The sequence below is a fragment of the Balearica regulorum genome, chromosome 4, assembly GCF_011004875.1.
Source record: "Balearica regulorum gibbericeps isolate bBalReg1 chromosome 4, bBalReg1.pri, whole genome shotgun sequence".
In the NCBI taxonomy this organism is placed as follows: Eukaryota; Metazoa; Chordata; class Aves; order Gruiformes; family Gruidae; genus Balearica; species Balearica regulorum.
The window spans coordinates 15,369,909-15,389,205 of NC_046187.1; the positions used below are offsets into that span (position 1 = coordinate 15,369,909).

Consider the following 19,297-nt stretch of genomic DNA (forward strand, 5'->3'; position numbering starts at 1 on the left):
AAGCAGTTTGGGTGGAAGAAAACAATTGCAGTTATAACCCAGCCTTATTTAAAGACAAAAAATTACTATTTAAGCACATGGTATATTATTTCATGAACCTTATACTGTGAGACTAGTGTAAATATGTCATTCCAAACATACATATAAATAAAAATAAACTGTGAATGAAATCTATTTTTCTCCAAAAAACTTATCAGAATACTCAACATATACATACCTATATTTAGGGAGAGAGTGAAAGCACGAAAGCAAGGTCTTAAACAACTTGTAAGCCATATTAAGTTACTTATACGAGACTCAAACATCAAAAATTCAACTCAAACACAAGCTTTATTTCATAAAGGTGCATAGAGTCTAAACATGTTTGTTTCCAGCTGCCTGAAATAGGTACATGCTTCCTCACAGACAGTTTTCAATACAATACATTTGCCTGAATCATGGCCAGAGCCAACAGATGAGTTGAACTTCATGGACCATGAACCAGTACTTAACATTCATAGGCAAATAAAATTCACCCCTACAGGAAGTATTCTTCCCCTATACTATCTAAATGTTATTAAACACACAGAGATTTGTTATCCATCTGAGGGTACAATACTCATTCTCTGATAGCCAACATGTATCGGCTGAATATGTGAAGAACATAACTGCCTCCTGAGTTTTCTAAAAAAGATGCTAAAGACAACAAAGCAAGTTACTAATCTGGTATAGGTTTAAACCCAAGGGGTTTTAAAGCAGGAATTTATGAGTCCCTGGTCCAGTATGCATTTATTTAAAAATTGTATTATCATAGCACCTAATGATCCAAGTCACAGGCCATGACTCTCTTTTGCACTTGGCACCGTATAAGCACACACAGAAGCAAAGCATGTTCCCCAGATAGTTTACAATTCAGTTATAAACAAAGATACAATAGAGGGATACAGCATGGAAAGCACGAACAAACAATGAGATCAGTTGATGTAATGCAGCAGATTGAAAAATGTTGCTTTGATGTGGCCCTTCTTCCAATTTCTACCTTCCTAGAGTCGTTAAAAATAGCTAAAATCCCTTAATTTCTTCCCTAATAGTACTTTCCCAGGTGACCATATGCCACAGGGATGCTACATGATCACAAATGGGAAAAATACCAAAGAGCGTAAGGGGAATGAGTCATGAAGCAGTGAGACATGTTCTAAAAATATTTACAAATCCTTAGTTAGGAAAAAAAAAAAGGAGCTGATTCAAATGACACTTCTTGGGCAACAAGATTCTTTGTGCGGACAAACAGCACATGTGACTTAACAAATGGCAAGCTTTTCATGTGAGGCCAGTTTTCAAAGTGCTCAAGAGTGTCTCTCCCCTGAATTTCTTCCTCAATTTTTGCTTAAACTATCCTGAATCTTACATATGGAAAAAGAACAAGCTTAATCGGGGCAACTGTAAGCCTTTCATCAATTCAATTATCCGTTTAAGGACTCGCTCATTGAACTTAGTCATAAAATGTTCGAGTTGCAGTGCTGTTCCTGTCTGTCAGCTTGCGTCCTGGAATTCTTTGTATCCTTAGGGATGTTTTATCTTTTGAGAAATGTGACTGTCTGCCTTTTGAGGCTGACCTCAGCAGAGCTCCGTAACCAATATATTGACAGATATTAAGGTAGCATGGAAAGTGAAGCAGTTCACAACTTGTGTTTGTCAAGCTGCTTTCGTCTCCAGACACAGGATCTTTTAAAACTACTACAGGACCTTTCAAATCATTAACTTACATTCATGGCATCTGATTTTTTTTTTTCTTTCCCAGGGATCTACAGCAGTATCACATCACATCAAGAAAGTATTTTTACTTTTTGGAAAATATAATTAGAATATTATCATATCTCCAAGCATACACAAAGCTTATCTTTGGAATGTTCCTTTGCTGTCAGAAGAACAGGCTCAAAATGGGGAAAAGAATTTACTGATACTGCCAGTATCTCTGACATTTTCTACTGAAATGTGAGTTGATTATTTCTATATGTAAACTTGAATTTGCAGTTTCTTTTCGCTCCATTTTGAAGAGGGATGAAGAGAGACAGCTGTTTCAAAGTAAATTAAAACCAATCATATCACCTCTAAGAACATACTCGTTTATAAAAATTAAATTCAAAACAATACAGGACTAGCTGTGGAATATTACAAGCAACTTCATGAGGTCAACCATCATTTCTGATTTTGCAGGACACACGGATATGCAGCTGTATTGACATCAGCGCTTCCTTTTGGGAATAACATTACACAGATTTGCCAACACTGATTTCCTCCTTGTTTTGCCTTACCTGAATATTACTGCTTCAGTGCCCTGGCACCCCAGCTAGGAAAACATGATGGTTCAGATCCTGCTGAAAAGCATTTTCTTTTAAAATTAAGATTTCTGCAAAGATAATAGAAAACAACAGAATTACTTCATATATTGTTCTCTTCATCCCTTAGTACATTCCTTCAAGATCAAACTGCCAAAATACCAAAAGACATGATATTCAAAGTTGGTTTTCTTGAATTTTAATTTAGAGAACGTGAATCTCTTGAGGGTATATACACACACATCACATATATATATGTCCGCATACTTTAATTTCTTGTCTTTAACCAAAGTCACCAGCCTAATGCTAACACAAGATAGTTATTGGACCTTGAGATTTCTTGCCATTTAATGGCCTTTTCATCTTACGCTGTTGTATACAAGGTTTAAGAATGGTGCAGCTTCTGAATTACATGATAAAATCTTTCAGTCAGGAGCTGGAAGCACATTTAAGAAGAGACTTAAGAAATGCACGTTTTAAATCAGCCTTTAAGATCACTGGCAAATATTTCCTAGACAAAGTAGTAAATGAATTGGTCTAACGTAGAATGAAAGACCTAGGTTTTGGTACTGGGGGGTTGCTGTCCTTTCTCTCAGGGAAATAATCATGTGTCCAGCTGATGGTAGACTATATTGCTGTCAATATCACTTTCAAGTTATTAAGTCCAATCAATGCTAGATAAAAGGAAAAAAGGTGGTCAACAGGCAATCTAGCTTTCAGTTTAACACTCCCTTGAGGATTTTCATTATCCTTTCCTTTTCTGTTCTCAAGGTTAGCTCTAGCTAGACTATTTCTAGCTTCGACTTCCTGGAGATAATGCACATCCACAATAGCCTTGCTCCTCCAACGTCAGTGTGCCCTTCCACCTGAGTAAGCAGAGTCCCGTCTTTTTTCTATTATTTGTGACCTTTTCCTGGGTTAAAAGGTCACTCCTGAAGCAGACAGGTTTCACTTCTTATGGTGATTGCAGTGCAAAAACCAGGCTTCTACCTTGTTAGAAGTGACATCACTGTACATTAAAGACATCATATCTCCTTTCATATTAAAATGCCTGTCAGTTCTGCTGCTCGCAGGCTGTAAATCTGCCACAGTATCCAGTGCTTGGGAGCTTTCATTATGAAAATATGGAAGATAAGCACTCTGCTTTACTGTCAAAAACCAAAAGTAATCTCGTAGTAATGAGGTTGCTTTAAAAATAAATACACAATTTCTTAAACATGGATTATTCAATGTGGGACAATTTTTGAAGGCAAGCCTTTTTATTTCAATTCCTAAAAAAATTCAAGCTTAAAAACCAGTATGAGTAAAGCATGAATATACAGTCCTGTAGAATTTATTAATGCACAGATTTTGCACTTGCTCATGCAGTAAATCATTAGATTTTCCCTTTGACTTTGGCCCTCCAGCCTTGAGAGAAGTGACATACCAGAATTTAACCTGTTTTTCATCTTTATATCATACAGATACAAAAAGACTTGTATGTTCTGCAAGGAAGTGACAACATTCAGCTGTTACGCATATGACTTTAGAAAATATAGACAGTAGAAAGATACCTCCTGAACAGCAAAGAAAAATAGAAATAATTATTGATCATTTTCTCTCATGCCATCATTAGGATATTAATAATACCTTGCTATTACATAAAGCTTTTTATCCATTGATCTGAAAGCACTTTAGATACATCATTCTTCTTGTTTTACAGAAGGGAAACTGAGACACAGAGAGGCGAGATGACCTGTTTTAACATTTGAGAGCAGCTCAGCAACAGAAGTGAGAACAGGTCTTACATTTCTAGACTAGACTGTCTGATACTCGACTGACTTATTTCAAAGTGGAAAATTGCATCATTTGCTGGTGTACCCCTGAATTGTTCACATAGTATGTGATTATTCATTTATTATTCATTTTTCATTAATGGGCTAAAATTATCACAGCTATTTCTTTATTATAAAAATAATCTCCTTATCCATTTTGTGTGAAAATATTAATCCACTGCTATTCCCCATTTCCATTAGAATTCCCTCCAATTGAGGAAACTTCAGCATGTGAGCATAGCATGTGTATTTTCAAATTGCATCTTCCAAATGACATACTCCATTGTTGATACTCTGAGGAGCTGAAATGAGTGGCTCAAGAGTTATTTATGGATGATGAAGCCTTTCACCTCCAAGGCATTGATTTTTAATGTCTGAACCCTACATCCAGAGACAGAAATATATATTTAGGCTGTGCTCAGTGCATTATGTGAAATCAATTGATAGTGTCAATTCCAAGTAGACAAGTGCCCAGGTGAAAACCATGGAGAGAAAAAAACCCACAAAACCGCACAAAACCACAAACAAGGAAAAAATCCCACCAAAATGATTTGGATGATGAAGGTGAACACATAGGAAGAATGTAGTAGCTGAGGAAATGACATGGTTTGGATATGGTCTGATGAGGTGAGACCAGAGGATTCCACATATGTCATGCAGGAAACCAGAGCATGTGTCGCTCAGTGGAGCTGGAAGTTAAATGAAACAAGAAACCAAAAAAAAGTGATGCATGGCACTAATAGCTTGCTTCTGCACCTTCCAGTTTCTCCTGAATGCTGAGGGGATTTTCTTCCACCTCTTTGTAGGATGAAATCCTCCATTTATGTAGAGCAGAGCTGAGTAAAGTAATGAGAGCTGTAGTTCTTTAATGACCCACGTCATAAGGATTTATAACCCATTTTACAGCAATGTTGCCAACACCTTCCTAGCCACAAAAGTCTGCAAGGACTACTGATCAGGTTTTTGTATCATCTCTCTCCTCCTCAGAAGAGCCTTTTGAACCTTTTCAGTTTCACAGTCACAAGTCTTGTCTATGCTGAGTGCTTTCTTAGTATTCCCCATTGTTTTCAACATCCATGTGAGTCCACTGGCAGTAGCAAGGGTGCAATTTTTAATAACAGGTGGTCTGGATTGCTACAGGCACTTTATGCTACTGCCCTCTAAATTTTCTGGGTAGGATTAGGTGAGTGAGAAAACACGGGTGTTGTTTTTGCCCTAAAGCTCCTACAATTCCTAGGACTAGTGGAGCTGCACTGATAGTACAGATGGCAGTTTTACCTGAAAGCTGAAAAACAGACCACGGAACAGTGAGTCAGTTGCCCTGCATCATTCCCCTCTCCTAGAAGAAAATATTCATACCTGTTATCACAGATCTGGAAGAGTTGGTACATAACCTTCAATATTGTTTTATATGATATTTCCAGTAATATTTTTTTTTCTTGTAAAAGCAGTCAAGACCAACATATATAGGATTATTTTCTTGCATGTGTGAACACCAGGGAATCAGATCTGAACATCGTGTTTGAGGTTATACTACCTTTGAAACTGCAGGCCCTGGGGACTGGGTCACAGGCAGTCACACCATATTGACAGACCTATATTTATAGATAGCATCCTTATTTTCGCCAGTGTATCCATTGAAATTATAATAAAGTTAAAAAGACAAGAGCTGCATAATGTACTCAGTTAAAAATTAACTTTTGATTTAATATTAAACTTTATGCTTTTGTTTTATGCCTAGCAAAACTATCTTGCATATATACAGTTTCTAGTCCTACCTTTTGATTTTACTTATTTTTGTTGTTACATTACAAAATAGTCACATTCCATTTTGTTCCCTTAACATCAGAAATAATGATTTTGTAGTCAATGGCCAACAACTGGGGCCATTGGAAAATACCAGCTCACAAATGCTCTAGGAGTGACCTAACATTGACATTAAATCACATTTTATTTCTAAAGAAATTGTGCTCTCCAGCTAGTAAAGGCACAGAAAGAACAGAGTTATTATACCACAATCTCCATTATTTGAAATACTTAATTGTCTAACTTCTTAGATTAACCATAGATTAAATATTTATGTTTAAAATTACTGAAACTGGTAATATTTGAGATTTTTCCACATATATCTTCCCTATTTTCCCCTCAAGTTCAAAAATAATTTATACTAATAAAAATAGCTTCTTCCATCTAATCAAATTTCTGTTAATTGAATGTGGGAACCGAGTCACTGAGGATGTGATTCACCCAAGCTCACCCTGGAAGCCTCTGGCAGAGGCATATGAGAACCCAGGTATTCTAATTACAACAAACACCATAATTTTTTTCCTGTTTCCAGCATCCTCACAATAGTAACATGTATCAGCAGAGTAAACACTGACTTGGTAACCTCCACGTGTGCCTTCCAGTCTGGCTAATATCCAGGAAGGTGCTCCTCACACAGACAAACTGAATACTCTTTGCATAATTATTTTCTCTCTAACATTTGATTATTATTTCTTTATTTGCATTTCAGTAATGTCTAAGGAGGTTCTACGTACTGTTCAAATATACAGTAGCAACAAAACCAAAGGTTCGGGAAGTCCAGCGCTTGAAACCTCGATCTCTTTTTTCATGTCTTCATTTTCCAGTATTTTTTCTTGGTATGTGTCAGCAAATGCTTTGAATTTCACAGAGTTATCTACACTTCTTTTTTATATAATGTTGTGGTCTGTGTCAATAAAACTCAATTTGCTACTATTACTTAAACTGTGCTAGCTGCTCCATACAATGAAGTAGCACTGCTGGGTTCAGACTTATGTCTTACAATTTCTGGAAGACTGAAATGTGTGGATGGAAAAAAAACCACTCTATTTTTGGCTTGATTCCTAATCCGCTGCTTGCTGAAATCCAGGGAAAGGCTCTTGGGCTCTTTCTGAGGAAAGGCAAACACAGATTTTCCCCATATAAGAAATACCTGTGGAAGGTCAGATAAATGGATAAATTGGGTTGAGAGGCCGGAAGTCCAGTGAGTTCCCCAAAACGGACTTAATCATCCTATAAGTCAGATTATACTTATTCCCTAGAGCATCAGCTGGATCCTTAAATGGAAAACGTCAGAGAGGGAAAGAAAGGTGGTTGAACACTTTTTAATCTTCCTTCTTCACTGAATTTCAGAACACAGTATGGATTGTTTTTACCACACTACAAATTAAAGCTGCCTCATGTTTACTTCGTATCCCCAGGTCTGTGTCAGAAGCATTTCTGGGGAGCGAGGAACTAACCTTGCAGATGCTTTACACCAGCAGGTCAATTTAAAGTAACCGCTTCAGCCCGTGTCTTGCTTAAACTTGACACCAGAGTTTTCAACCTGAAGTACTGAATTAGCATCATCGAACTGGCTATGGAAAAGTTTACATTGAAATGTCATCTGGAATTGATATTCCACACTGCAAAAAAATAAAGAACATGTGTTTCTTTCATGTAAATATTTTAGAAAGTCTAAATACAAAAGGCTGTGTCCAATTCCATCATATTTTGGATAGAATCTAGCTAAGTGTTGCAAAAAAGGTTCAAGTGGAGCTTCCAGCCTTTACTTAATAGAAAGCACAATTCTCACATAATTTGTCAAACTATATTTTAACTGGACAGAAAGTAGGAGAAACAAACATCTGTCAAAAAGTCATCATGTCGCTTAATCCATATAGGAGGACATGAACATCCCAAGGTGGTGAGCGCAATGTAAGAGCTCAAAGATGACAGAATTTCATTAGGCTCTTCTACCTAAAATCCGTAGCACAAACCCAATAATTTTTGATTAAGGTCCAATTTAAAATGCATTAACTTTTTAATTGAGGACATGGCTGGGAATCAGCATTTCTGATGATCTTAACATAGCATGGGAAATAATGTTGGATAACTAAGCCTTCATTTAAAGGGAAAAAAAATCTTTGATCTTTTACTGCATAGGCACAGATAGACTATCATTCAAATACTGAAAGCCTTGAACTCTGCCATCCAAATGCATGCAAAGGGGAATGTCAAACCTCTTAAGGCTCATGAAAAAGTTCATCTCTGGGGGAAGCTGAGGAGAGCGCTCCCAGGAACTCGGAGGGAGTTAAGTGAACTCTGAAAGCTTCTGGGGATCTTCCCTTTTCTACAGACCTGAAAGTCTAGGAGACAGAAAGCCTCGGGCTGAGCTCTCACATTATTCTCCCCAGCTCCCTGAAGACCTGCTGACAGCTCCCTGTTTACCAGGAAGTTTGCTGAGGAGGAAAAGGAGGGAGGTTCTAATACTTCCTTTCTGTTGCTTCTTCTTGCACCCTTCAATTCCTTAGTGTCCTCTTGTTCCTCACCCTCAGGGCATCAGAAGATGACTTCTAAGAAGCACAAATCATAGCAAAAGAACACAGCTCCAGAAGGAAAACGAAAGGGACAGAGAGCACAGACGTTATGCCAACTTCAGAGAGTCGTGAAGTCAGCTTCAGCAGTCCTGTGCCAAAGTGCAAATCTGGCACCGATCTATTCTCTGGCACACAGCACAGCCTCTGACAAAGCAAAGCGAGACACAGAGCCCTCAGCAAATCATACCCGTTAGCTTGCTCTCAGACAACAGCCTGGGGGTCCACAGCAGTGAGGGGGAAGCTAATCCCCACTCTTCTGGCACAGGAGTTGTGTCAGGACTGAGAAGCAGACAAACCACTCCGGTTGCAAAAGCTTTTTTCTTGTCATGAGGTTCTCCCTTAGAAATCCTGTGGACAGCTGTGGAGAAAGCATGTATGGTGCTTTCTTGATCCAAAGTGGATGGAAAGGATCTGCAGCCTAAGAATCTTATCCTGAATCCGCTGGAGGAGTTTTGGATCAGGCCAGTGATATATTTTTGATACCAGCTCATCGGGATGGATTTGTTTTGAGCTTTCAAGTGTATTTTCAATATTTTCAATAATTCATTGAGGCATCCTCCACTAAGGAGGCATCCTTAGTACAGAGAAGTAATTAGCAAAACTTCAGTGGGAGCAGAATCTCACCTTCCACCTCTAAACTCCAGAAATGTAATACTGTGTTTACTTTAGGGCCCTCAGGAAGCCCTGAAATAACAGTGCTAACCTTGAACTGCAGAGCTTCTCCACCTCTACACTATTTCACGGAGGCTGACATCTCCTTCTGCTCCTACACTCTCAGAGGGTCTGAACAAGAAAAGTTTCCCTGGATTTGGAACTCGTTCTTGGCCTCTTTATTGCATAATTTTCAAAATTTTTTTTCCTTTTTTTTTTCTTTCTAATCTAAGAAGGCATCAAAGTTGATTGTTAAAATCATGGGGTATGCTGTGATGATGGCCAGAATGAGTTTGTCCTCTCTGACACAATTTTCAGGTGAGGACTGTTTAATACCTCCCCTTTTTTTTATCTACTGGTTGTAGCCAGGGATTATTTAGGCTGAATTCAAAAACTGCCACAGACATTCTTTTGTCATCCGGATTGTTGTTCTTCTGCATTTAACTTACATAAATGGCATGCACTTCACAAGAAATAGAAAAATTGGACACTCCTTTTAACACATTCTGTTTTATATAGCCACCTCGCTCTATGGAAATACTTTTATTTCAAGTAGCTGGGAGAGAAAAACCTTCCTAACTTTGAAGTGTTTTTTATTGCATTAAAGAGAGAGAAAGACTGTCAAATCCCATTTCATTTTTAAAGTTAACTGTAAAGTTTTAATTAGGTCCTCTGAACAAGGATTCTGCGATGCTTTATGTTTAAGAGTTAGCAATAGTACACGATCCACCTACTTCAATCATTAAGTTCAGTTGACAAAGGCCAACACAACTCTTTTCTTTGTAACTTTGTAACCATTTATGTTTGAGGTGAAGATGTTAATATGGAAATTTTGTGAGCTGGGAACGACTGCGAACTCTATCATTGTAATTTATGACCTTTCATCTAAGGCCAAATGTAAAGGCAATTGCAATTGTTCTATATCTCAAGGCCAGCACATAGCAGATGTATGAAATTTGGAATGTTAGACATAAACTTTTATTACCAAATTATAAATAATTTCTACCACTTACAATGTTCACCTTTCAAGTTCATCTTGATTAAAACACAAGGGCAGCATCTCCCTGATTTCCATGAGTTATACAGCTGAAAAAGCTCTCTCATAGTACACTATGAAAGGATAAAGCAATGCAGTATTTAAAAGAATCTTCTGATAGGAAGGTATGTGATGTTTTAGATCAAAATCCTTTTTCATCTAGATGATAAACAAACAAAAGAGAATCATTAGCCAATTACATCTTAATTTTATTTTCACTCTTGAAGCTTTGAAATCTTTAAGGAGTCCACTGAATGTGGATTACTTAAATCCTTTGAAGACCACCTTCCTGAGGTCATTGGGGTTTTGTCACTCAGGAAAAAACACGTTCTTTGGGTTGCCTAATAACAGATGTGATGACATAATCTTCCTGAATGTACAAGATGGGAATTGTCTTCCCAGGTGCAAATCACGCTACACCAAAGTGCTCAGCAACATATGCCTTCCTGCATGAAGGTTCATTTACCACTAGGAACAGCATGTGAGACTGCTCCGAGACTTATGGCAAACCAAGGAAAATTACCTAGGGTTTGGGGTCATGACTTGGTCTCAAGCCATGAAAGAAGGGAGCTAAGGATACAAACCTTGACCATCTCAATGCCCGTGATTCAAAATAGATGTGTTTGTGAGGTTAATAGGGTATGAAGCAGGAAAGTAGAAGGATTTTGTTGACTGACACCAAACCACCCAAGCGTCCACACACATAGAAACTGTAACTAAATATATGCCTAAGCTAGCTAGAAAGCAGCCTATTGAGCAGAAGGCAGAATAACTCAGCAGGCTCTGATGGCTAGCAAGAAAAAGAAATACAAGCTATAAAGACAAACTCATAATAAATAAACCAAAGAGGAAGTCTCCCAAACCATAAAATGATCCTAGTTAGATTTGCAAAATTGTCATGAAAATTTACCAGCCCGAGCATGAAAAAAAAAAAAACCCAAACTATTTGCTCAGTTTTTATCATGGAGATCGGTAACAATGAAACCCTTATCAAAATATTACACAGTGAAGCCAGGCAGCCAAATAAAACTTTGCAAGCCTGCTCCCCAGAGTAACTATTTTACTTTCCTTTTCTGCTTCAAGTACTAGATATAATCAAGCACAGTTGGATGTTCCTGATTAACATGACGGTTGCCTGGAAACATGGGCACAGCTTTCCTGGCTGTGCCTGTGCTTGAACTTTGGGACAGTCAGGTGAACTTGGTCGGGTTTGCAGACCTCACCTCTTAAAATCTTTTAGTCTAAGCTTTTGGGGGAAAAAAAAAAAAAGTTACTGGATAAGTGTTCAAAAAAAGAAGATAAACAACTCCGGAGGGAAGAGAGAATACAAATTTGTGTTCTGAAAAGCCATAGTACATTTTCTTTGTATCACAAGAATTAAGAGTTTCACCAAAATATTAAATCAATAATAGAAGAATAAAAAAAAAATCCAGTCCAGAAGCTCTCACAGCTGATTAACTGCTGTCACGGTACTAAATCCCTTAAAAAAAAAAAAAAAAAAAAAAAAAGGTATTTTCCAGACATTATAGCTGGGGGATAACTGAGGGAAAGGGGAAAAGATGGGGGAGAAGATGGGGAGAAGTAGATGACAAAAGTTCAGCTTCTTCTTGTGCCATGTTCTTTCCAGGTGACATTTGAAAAAAAATCTCTTAGCTTCTACATTAACTAATTTATCTGTAAAACGAACTGAGGAACACTTTCCTATCTAGCTCTGGTGCGGACATCTACACTGCCAGCTGCGAGGTGCTCACTTATGTCTCCAGTAAGGCCCATGTAAGACAAGATCATTGTGGAATTAATAGGAACTCGTTACACTAGAATATAATTATATGCTGGATCATATAAATTTTCCGTAAGAAATTGATGCAACATTATTTTCAGTGTAAGTGTACGCAAGCCTTAAAAAAAAAACGCATCTCCATGACGAAATCGGAGTTTAGCTAATGCAGAGCCCGCGGGTCCCGGGGGTGACCCCTCGCAGCACAGCCTGATGGCTTTTGGGGAGTTCGACGAGAAATCAATAGCGCTTTTAGGCTCCCGGCCTTTCGCAGACCGAGGGCCCCGCGCCAGCGAGCGAGGATGGAGGATCCCTCCCAAAATCACAGACTCGGGTGGGAAACGCCGCCCGGGAGCGGCGGCGCCGTGACTCGCCGCCGGCGGGAACCCGGCCCCGCGGCCCCGCACAGCCCGGGCTGAGGGCGGGCACCTGCCCGCCCACAGACCCGGCCCCGCCCCGCGCGTTCTCACGCCCGGCGCGGTTTGTCCCTGCCGCCGCGCCGTAGCGGGGCGGTGGTGATTGGGCGCGAGCGCGGCCAGCGCCGGGAAGGGGCGCAGGAAGCGGCGGCGGGTGAGTGAGGGGCGGGCCCGGGTCGCGGCCCGTGGCGGGGCCCCCAGCGGCACCGGGCCCGCCACCCCCGGGCCGCGGGGAGGGAAGCAGGGGCTGCCCGGTTACGTGGGCGGGGGGCTCCTGTGTGGTATGTGCACTCCCCTGCCGCGTGCGGCAGGCGCGGAGGTGGCCGTTACTGGCGTCTGTTGCAGCCGTTGCTTCTGCTTTTTTCTGTTTTTGAAGCAAGCGGCAGTAAAGCTTCACATTACATCAGGGTTTTCTGTCAGGGACGTTTGTAAAAACACGTTTCGCGCCCTTTCGGTTGGTTTTGAGCACGCAGCTGTGGCAGCGGCACGTAAAACCCGACCGTGTTTGCCTTCGGGAGGGCGGGGGAGCCGCCCGAGGCGGGCGGGGGCGGGGTGGAACCTGCCGTTCAGAACGCGCTTGTTTTCCAGGCTATGACGTGCTACACTGCCGAGCGTTACGGTGCCAGCATCGCAGGTGACATTGTGTGTTGATAGCAAACCCAGTGACGATCCTTGCACGGCTGGAATAGCTTATTGCAGTTTGCCACAGAAAGCAAGCAACAAAAAGTTGACACTGTGCTGGGCGTACCATTGACTTAAAATCCAGAACAGCTGTTACTTAGACAAAGTGACATAAAGGCAGAAGTTAAGCAATACTAACTGAGGGAGATCTCATACCAAACTGGGTGTGTGCCGCACCATGAATTTTTAAATCACAGCATCTTTTCAGGTCTCTGTACAACTTAATCACAAGCCATAAATCTAAATTTAGTCTAAGTTAAGTGATGCATTTGAAAGCATCCTTTCAAATTTATTCTTTGCTCATATTTGTGAGCTGAGATCAAAAGTCCTTCTCCTGCTGTTCTAGCACAGACTTCTGTGTACAGAGGATGTACTGGCTTCTCCCCCCACCCCCTAAAGATATGAACCACTTACTATGACCTAGCTCTCTAATTTTAGTAAAACCGTTCTAGCAAAAGGTGTTACAGAGAAGATGAGGCCTTTGGCTCTGTGGGGAGTTTACAAGATACACAGCATGACAAACAAGGATTGTTATTAATAATTTTCAGAAGTTTAAAAATGCCAGAGGGAAAGTTTAATGCTTTGGCTCTAGGAGCTCTGTCTCTCCACCTCTGCCCTTAAGGTTTTGCTTTTATCCCTTTTGATATTTTCTCCTGCTGAAAGTATTAAGCATCAGGGGACTGCCTGTCTCTACAGACTGTTTAAAGAACATATGTGAGCATGTTGCTTATCCAAATGTTTTACTTCTCTTCCCAGCTTACCAGAGAAGATCAAGATGAGTCTGCGGAAGCAAACCCCTAGTGACTTTCTAAAACAAATCATCGGAAGGCCAGTTGTCGTAAAATTAAATTCTGGAGTTGATTATCGAGGTAAGTTCCCCATCTGTCTCTCACACAGAGTAAAATCACTGTTGGGGGAGACTAGAACAGATGCATTGCTTTTGAAAAGCAAAACAGTGTGATCCAGAATCTTGGAGTATGGGAATATAGATCTCAGAATGGTGACATTAAAAATAGAAAATCAGCTCTGGAGAAACTGATGAAAAGGATGTTAACGGTGGATTTAGAGATTAAAATTACTCATCTAAATCATTAGTGTCCTTAGTTACAGATGGTTAGACTGGAATCTCAGGATGATTCTGAGTTTCTAAACTGATATTTGTAAAGATTAGCTGGAATTCCAATTCCTGAAATGGCCAGACAGTCCCCTTTTCAGTGCTTGGATGGCAACCCTTGTTGGAACTACCCTTTTCTTCACATTCCTGTTCTCCAAATCCTAGTATACACCTTGGTCCAGAAAAGCTTCAAACAGTAAACTATGCCATCAGTCATAAGCCTACTCTTACACGAGGAATGAAAGAGTTATTTTCATTCTTGATTAAACAACTGCCTAGACACATGTTAGATCAAGACTCAGAGATACAGGAGAAAGCTTGGTGTTACTTTTGCTGCTATGTGCCCAGTTCATTTTAACACAGTCCAGCAGTTTTATTCCAGAACTCTTCAGCCTGTGTACGTTCTTGCACTGTGGGATTACAGGGGTTTTTAAACCGGTAAATTAAACTTCTCTGTTCAGTGAAATGTCCTGGTCCTACTACCATTAGGATAAGACTATAGGCCTGCCCAGTTTTTTAAGTAGTATCCAAACTTAATTAAAACTGTCATGTATCTCCTATTGTGCACAACTTAGACATTTTATTCTGAAATGATTTAAACATTATGGTCCTGCTACAGATAGTTTTAATTCAATTAGCTTAGCTTGGCACTTGAGACTTGTTTGTGCTGTGACAAGGAATCTTTGTATTATGACAGTTTGAAATTGATATTGTTCACTGAGAGCAAGCAGTGCCTTTTTATCCTTCCTGTTCTTCTTTAGTGTCTCTCAGCTGAGAAAATTTGTAATCTGTCTTTTTTTTTTTTTTTTTTGAGAACCACATTGAACACTTCAGGTGGCATTGGTGGCTTAAAAACTTCACTTCAGAGGTCTTTGGCCTCTGGTAAATTCTTTCTTATAGGAGAATGTAACAACAGTTCATTAAAGTCAATTAAAGCAAGTCATCATTTACCTAAAAGGTACACGCAAGCCAGGGCCAAACCAGATTTGGTTTTTGGATGCACTTTCTATTTTCTTTGAGAACACTGGTACGTTCTGCTCGGTAAGATCCAATTGTAACTGCTACAGATAAATTACTCAACTTTCCCCTCAAAGCTAGTTTAACATGCCTACAATCAGACCTACCAGTTCCTTTGAAAACTCTTGGTTTTTACTGGATTTTTTTCCCCCTCCCTTCCTTATTTCCCACTGCTCTCCTTCCTTCCCACTCAATGTGATCCTGCGGTTAAAAACCTGTATACTATTCTCATTTGAAAAATCAGCACTCAGTTTGTTTTCTGCAGAAATTTGACCAACATTTGTAAAAGCTAAACATTAAGAGAGACAGTATCTCAGGCTTTTGTTGCAGATTCGTCTAGATTCTTCCTCTAGGCTGTGTTGCTAATTTTATGTCTGTACCTCCATCCTCTGAGCCACAATACACACAAACATGGCCTAATACAAGTGTTGATCTGTAACCATAAAATCTCTTGATTTGCTGCCAAGTGCTGCACATGTCTAAGGGAAGAAGCCCCGAGAAGGTAACGAGTGATAAATTAATATGTGTGATTTCTACGTGTAGAGATGGATATGTACATTAAAACATCTCTACATATAGATAAACCAGATAAAATACTAGCCAGGATGGGCAGTGACAATATTTAATGCCATTAGTAGACTGAGAGTAAACATAAAGAGGAAGAGAATGAAACAACCATGAATGCACTCTAGGAACAAGAGTTTGAAAATACTGCGTTTATGGCCTACTGAGTGGTACCTTAAGAAAACCCCACACAGTCCAATTTTAATTTTGGACAAACTTTTTTTGTTTTCTACTGTTAGGTGGAACACTTGGGATTACTGGAGTGAAAAAGAGTTCTGCCTTTTGTTTGGTTTGGGGGTTTTGGTGCATTTAGTAGCACTTTGTGAGCACTTTTTCCTATTTGTGTAGAAACAGAGGAAAGAAAAACATAAAGGAAAATAATAATCCTCAAACCATTACTAGTTGGCAGGAGAACTTGAATTCCTAATTATTTAATGGAAGATGTTACAGTAACACTTCTGAAAAATGAGAACATGTCCTAGAGGAGGATTCTCAGAATGGAGTTTTCTCCCCCTCCCCGAGTACAGCCAATACACTGTATTTTGAGTTTTAATGCCAGATAAATAATTAGATGTTTTCCAAACAAAAGAAAAAATTGGTTTAGTAGTATTGTCTGTGTGTGCAAGGATAAAGTCAGGAAAACACACACGCAAGATGGAGATAATTAATACAGCTTTTTACAAGTTGTTTTGTATGCACAATTAATAAATCAGATTGCATTATCTGAGCAATTCTTTACATCTGTTAATCCCCGCATTCAGTTCCTTACATGAATAATCTGTCTGTTGGCCAGGCAAGTTAAATTTGTAGACAGCCATGGTTCTGATCGTAAGGGCGGGTATAGACACCAAAGATTTATTTGAATGAAAAAATGCCATCGTGCTGCCAGCACATTGGAGGTACTGTCTGAACAAGGTACAGCCTTCAACAGGGGCTATGAGAAACGAGAACATAAGTACTTGTCTAAAATCAGTGCTACTCAAATACATATTATCCTGATCAAAATAACATCTAATATTACAAATGGCAGAGATTTTTTTTCTTGAGTTGCATTAAACAGGGTAATTTTGTTTTTACAGGAAGATTTCAGTGTTGTTTGAAAACTCTTTACCTGTTGAAAGTTATGTAGAATTTTGTTTACATCAAAACAGAGACTTGCAGTCAATGTTCTTCTAGATCTGTTAGCATGAAGATAAATATGAAAAAGCGTGTATGGTGCCCTGTATTAAAAAGGTTGTTTTTCAGCTATGAAAACTCAATTTACATAGCCTTGTCCTTAAGTTATGCAGTTACACTTAATGTCACAGGTTCTTTTCAGGTGTGTGGCTTAAAACACAAGTGAGAAGGGACAACTTAAACTTTCAAAGTGGAAATTGTCAATGTTTTGAAAGTCACACCTTAATGACTTCTTCCCCCCGCCCCCCCCCCCTTACATCAACTGATAAAGTTGCTACTAGAATGCCTGGAGTTCCTCGCTCCCAGCTTAATTCTTTGGTGAATACTCTGATCTACTGACTCATCTGGCCAAGCTTGGGCTTTTAGGGTTTTTTATGAAGATACAGTTTTTTCAGTACCATTCAAACACAATGCATTTTTGTTTATTTTAAAATAAGTTTAAGCTGATTCACTTTTAAGCTGTCATTGTCTGCAGGGGTCCTGGCTTGCCTGGATGGGTATATGAATATAGCTCTGGAACAGACTGAAGAATATGTAAATGGACAACTAAAGAACAAGTACGGGGATGCATTTATCCGAGGAAATAACGGTAACTACTCCTCCTTATGTTATTGCTCAGCAGAAAATTGTGGTTTGATATTTACTTCTGAATTTGAGGAGTGGCTGAGGTGTAAGCAAGCTGCCTGCAAGAATATTACTCTTAGGCTTTCTTGGAAACCTTAACATATTTACTTTTTACAGTTTCACTTTTCAGTGTCTGTGCTTTTCTGCATTCCTGTGGCCCTTTTTGCCTCTGATCTTGAAGTTCATTTAGAGAAGCATGCTCTTTTCTAGCCTGCCTTAGAGCTTATTTCCTGTCATTTGACAGGTTTACTCTTTTGCACTCACTGCCCGCTTAGATGGCCTCTGCTCTATAGAAATTTCTGTGTTTTGCTAGGCAAACTAGTGCATAAATTTGTGATACAGTACAGATATTGATGACACTAATATTTTCTTGTGATGCAATTGTCTAGACCTGAATGAATACTGGAGGTTCATTAGTACTGGAGGCTATTTTCATCTTCATGAGTAAAGATTTCACCACCAGTCAAGAAAATCACTTGTACTTTACTATTGAGCCTTTGTGCAGTAGGAGGATTTTTGTGCACTTCAAGGACAATCCCAGGCTCCTGAAATGACTCTGTGGTTATCAGTTAGGCTGTAATAACAGGACATGCCAGGGAGAAGAATATCTAAAAAATAGAAAAAGTTCACAAGTCAGATGCGAAGAGACTTGTAGAGAAGGTAAATGAAGCAGAGTGACCAAGTTACTTGAAGAAAATGGAGGAAGTGAGGGAGTGAACAAAAAGAAACAAGAACCGAATCCCATGTTGCGAAGTCAAAGAGAATGTGGCACCAGTGTGAGAGTGTGTTTTGGGCAGAGAAATAATCCTTGAATAAGGCCAAATGCTTTTTGCAATGAATTTGGATTATTGTGCTAACAAGTGCAGTGACATCGCAGCTGGAAAATCAATTGTGGAAATAAGAATATATTATAAAAGTTAAAACAAACGAGTGAGAGGCAGGAGGCTGAAGAACAGGCTGAGCAGAGAACTTAAGACATCCTAGGTTTAGGAGCATGATGCAGTTTAATGTGCCTGGATCCATTCTGGGAATATCACTAGCCAAGCAGGTGGAAGATATCTGCTGCTTCATAGGTAATGGTTAGCTTTGCCTTAAGTGCTTGCTATTTCCATCATTTGTTGAAAGATTGTAGCACTAGTACCTGACACCTGTAATTCTGCTGCTTGGAAACTCTCTCATGCTCCCCTCAGTAATGGTGCAGGGTAGCTGGCTTTATCCTCCCTCTGTTCAGCCTGCATCTCCTGGAACATAGCTTGGCTATAAATATAATAAATACTGAACCAAAGTAATACATAATGTGTAAATTTGATAGCTTTCTCAAAACCTGGACTTCAGTGTTTCCTGACTTTGTTCATGCCAAGTGGGATTCATTACACTGTTGTTTTGCAAGCCATGGAAATAAGATGTTTTAAATCAACAGGCTTCTGCACATTGTTTACCAGGGCCCTCTTACGTGTGCCGCTTTCTCCTTTTCACAGTATTGTACATAAGCACACAGAAGAGGAGGATGTGAAGATGCCAGAAGGAGGCTGTTTTGTACTTGTGAACCTCTTCAAGTGATGAGCCCTATTTGATTTGTAGTTAATAATCCACAGGAGAAATGCACAAGTGTTTAAATTTATTTTGTTTAATAAATGTAAACCAGTGTAAACTTCCTGAATAGTTTTGTTTCAAAGCATTGCTTTGTTCCACTGTACAGAAAAAAAATAAAAAAAGAAGCATGTAAT

The 19,297-nt window shown here is 39.4% G+C and overlaps 1 protein-coding gene across 1 annotated transcript; it reads left to right on the forward strand.

Annotated features, from left to right (window-relative positions):
• Window positions 1-12,418: 12,418 nt before the first annotated feature.
• On the forward strand, window positions 12,419-19,230 carry LSM6 (LSM6 homolog, U6 small nuclear RNA and mRNA degradation associated). Its single transcript, XM_075751252.1, has 4 exons — window positions 12,419-12,548; window positions 13,832-13,944; window positions 17,422-17,535; window positions 19,049-19,230. Exons 2-4 carry the CDS (start codon window positions 13,851-13,853, stop codon window positions 19,081-19,083), a joined length of 243 nt encoding a protein of 80 aa, XP_075607367.1. The 5' UTR covers window positions 12,419-12,548; window positions 13,832-13,850; the 3' UTR covers window positions 19,084-19,230.
• The last annotated feature ends 67 nt before the right edge of the window (window positions 19,231-19,297 follow it).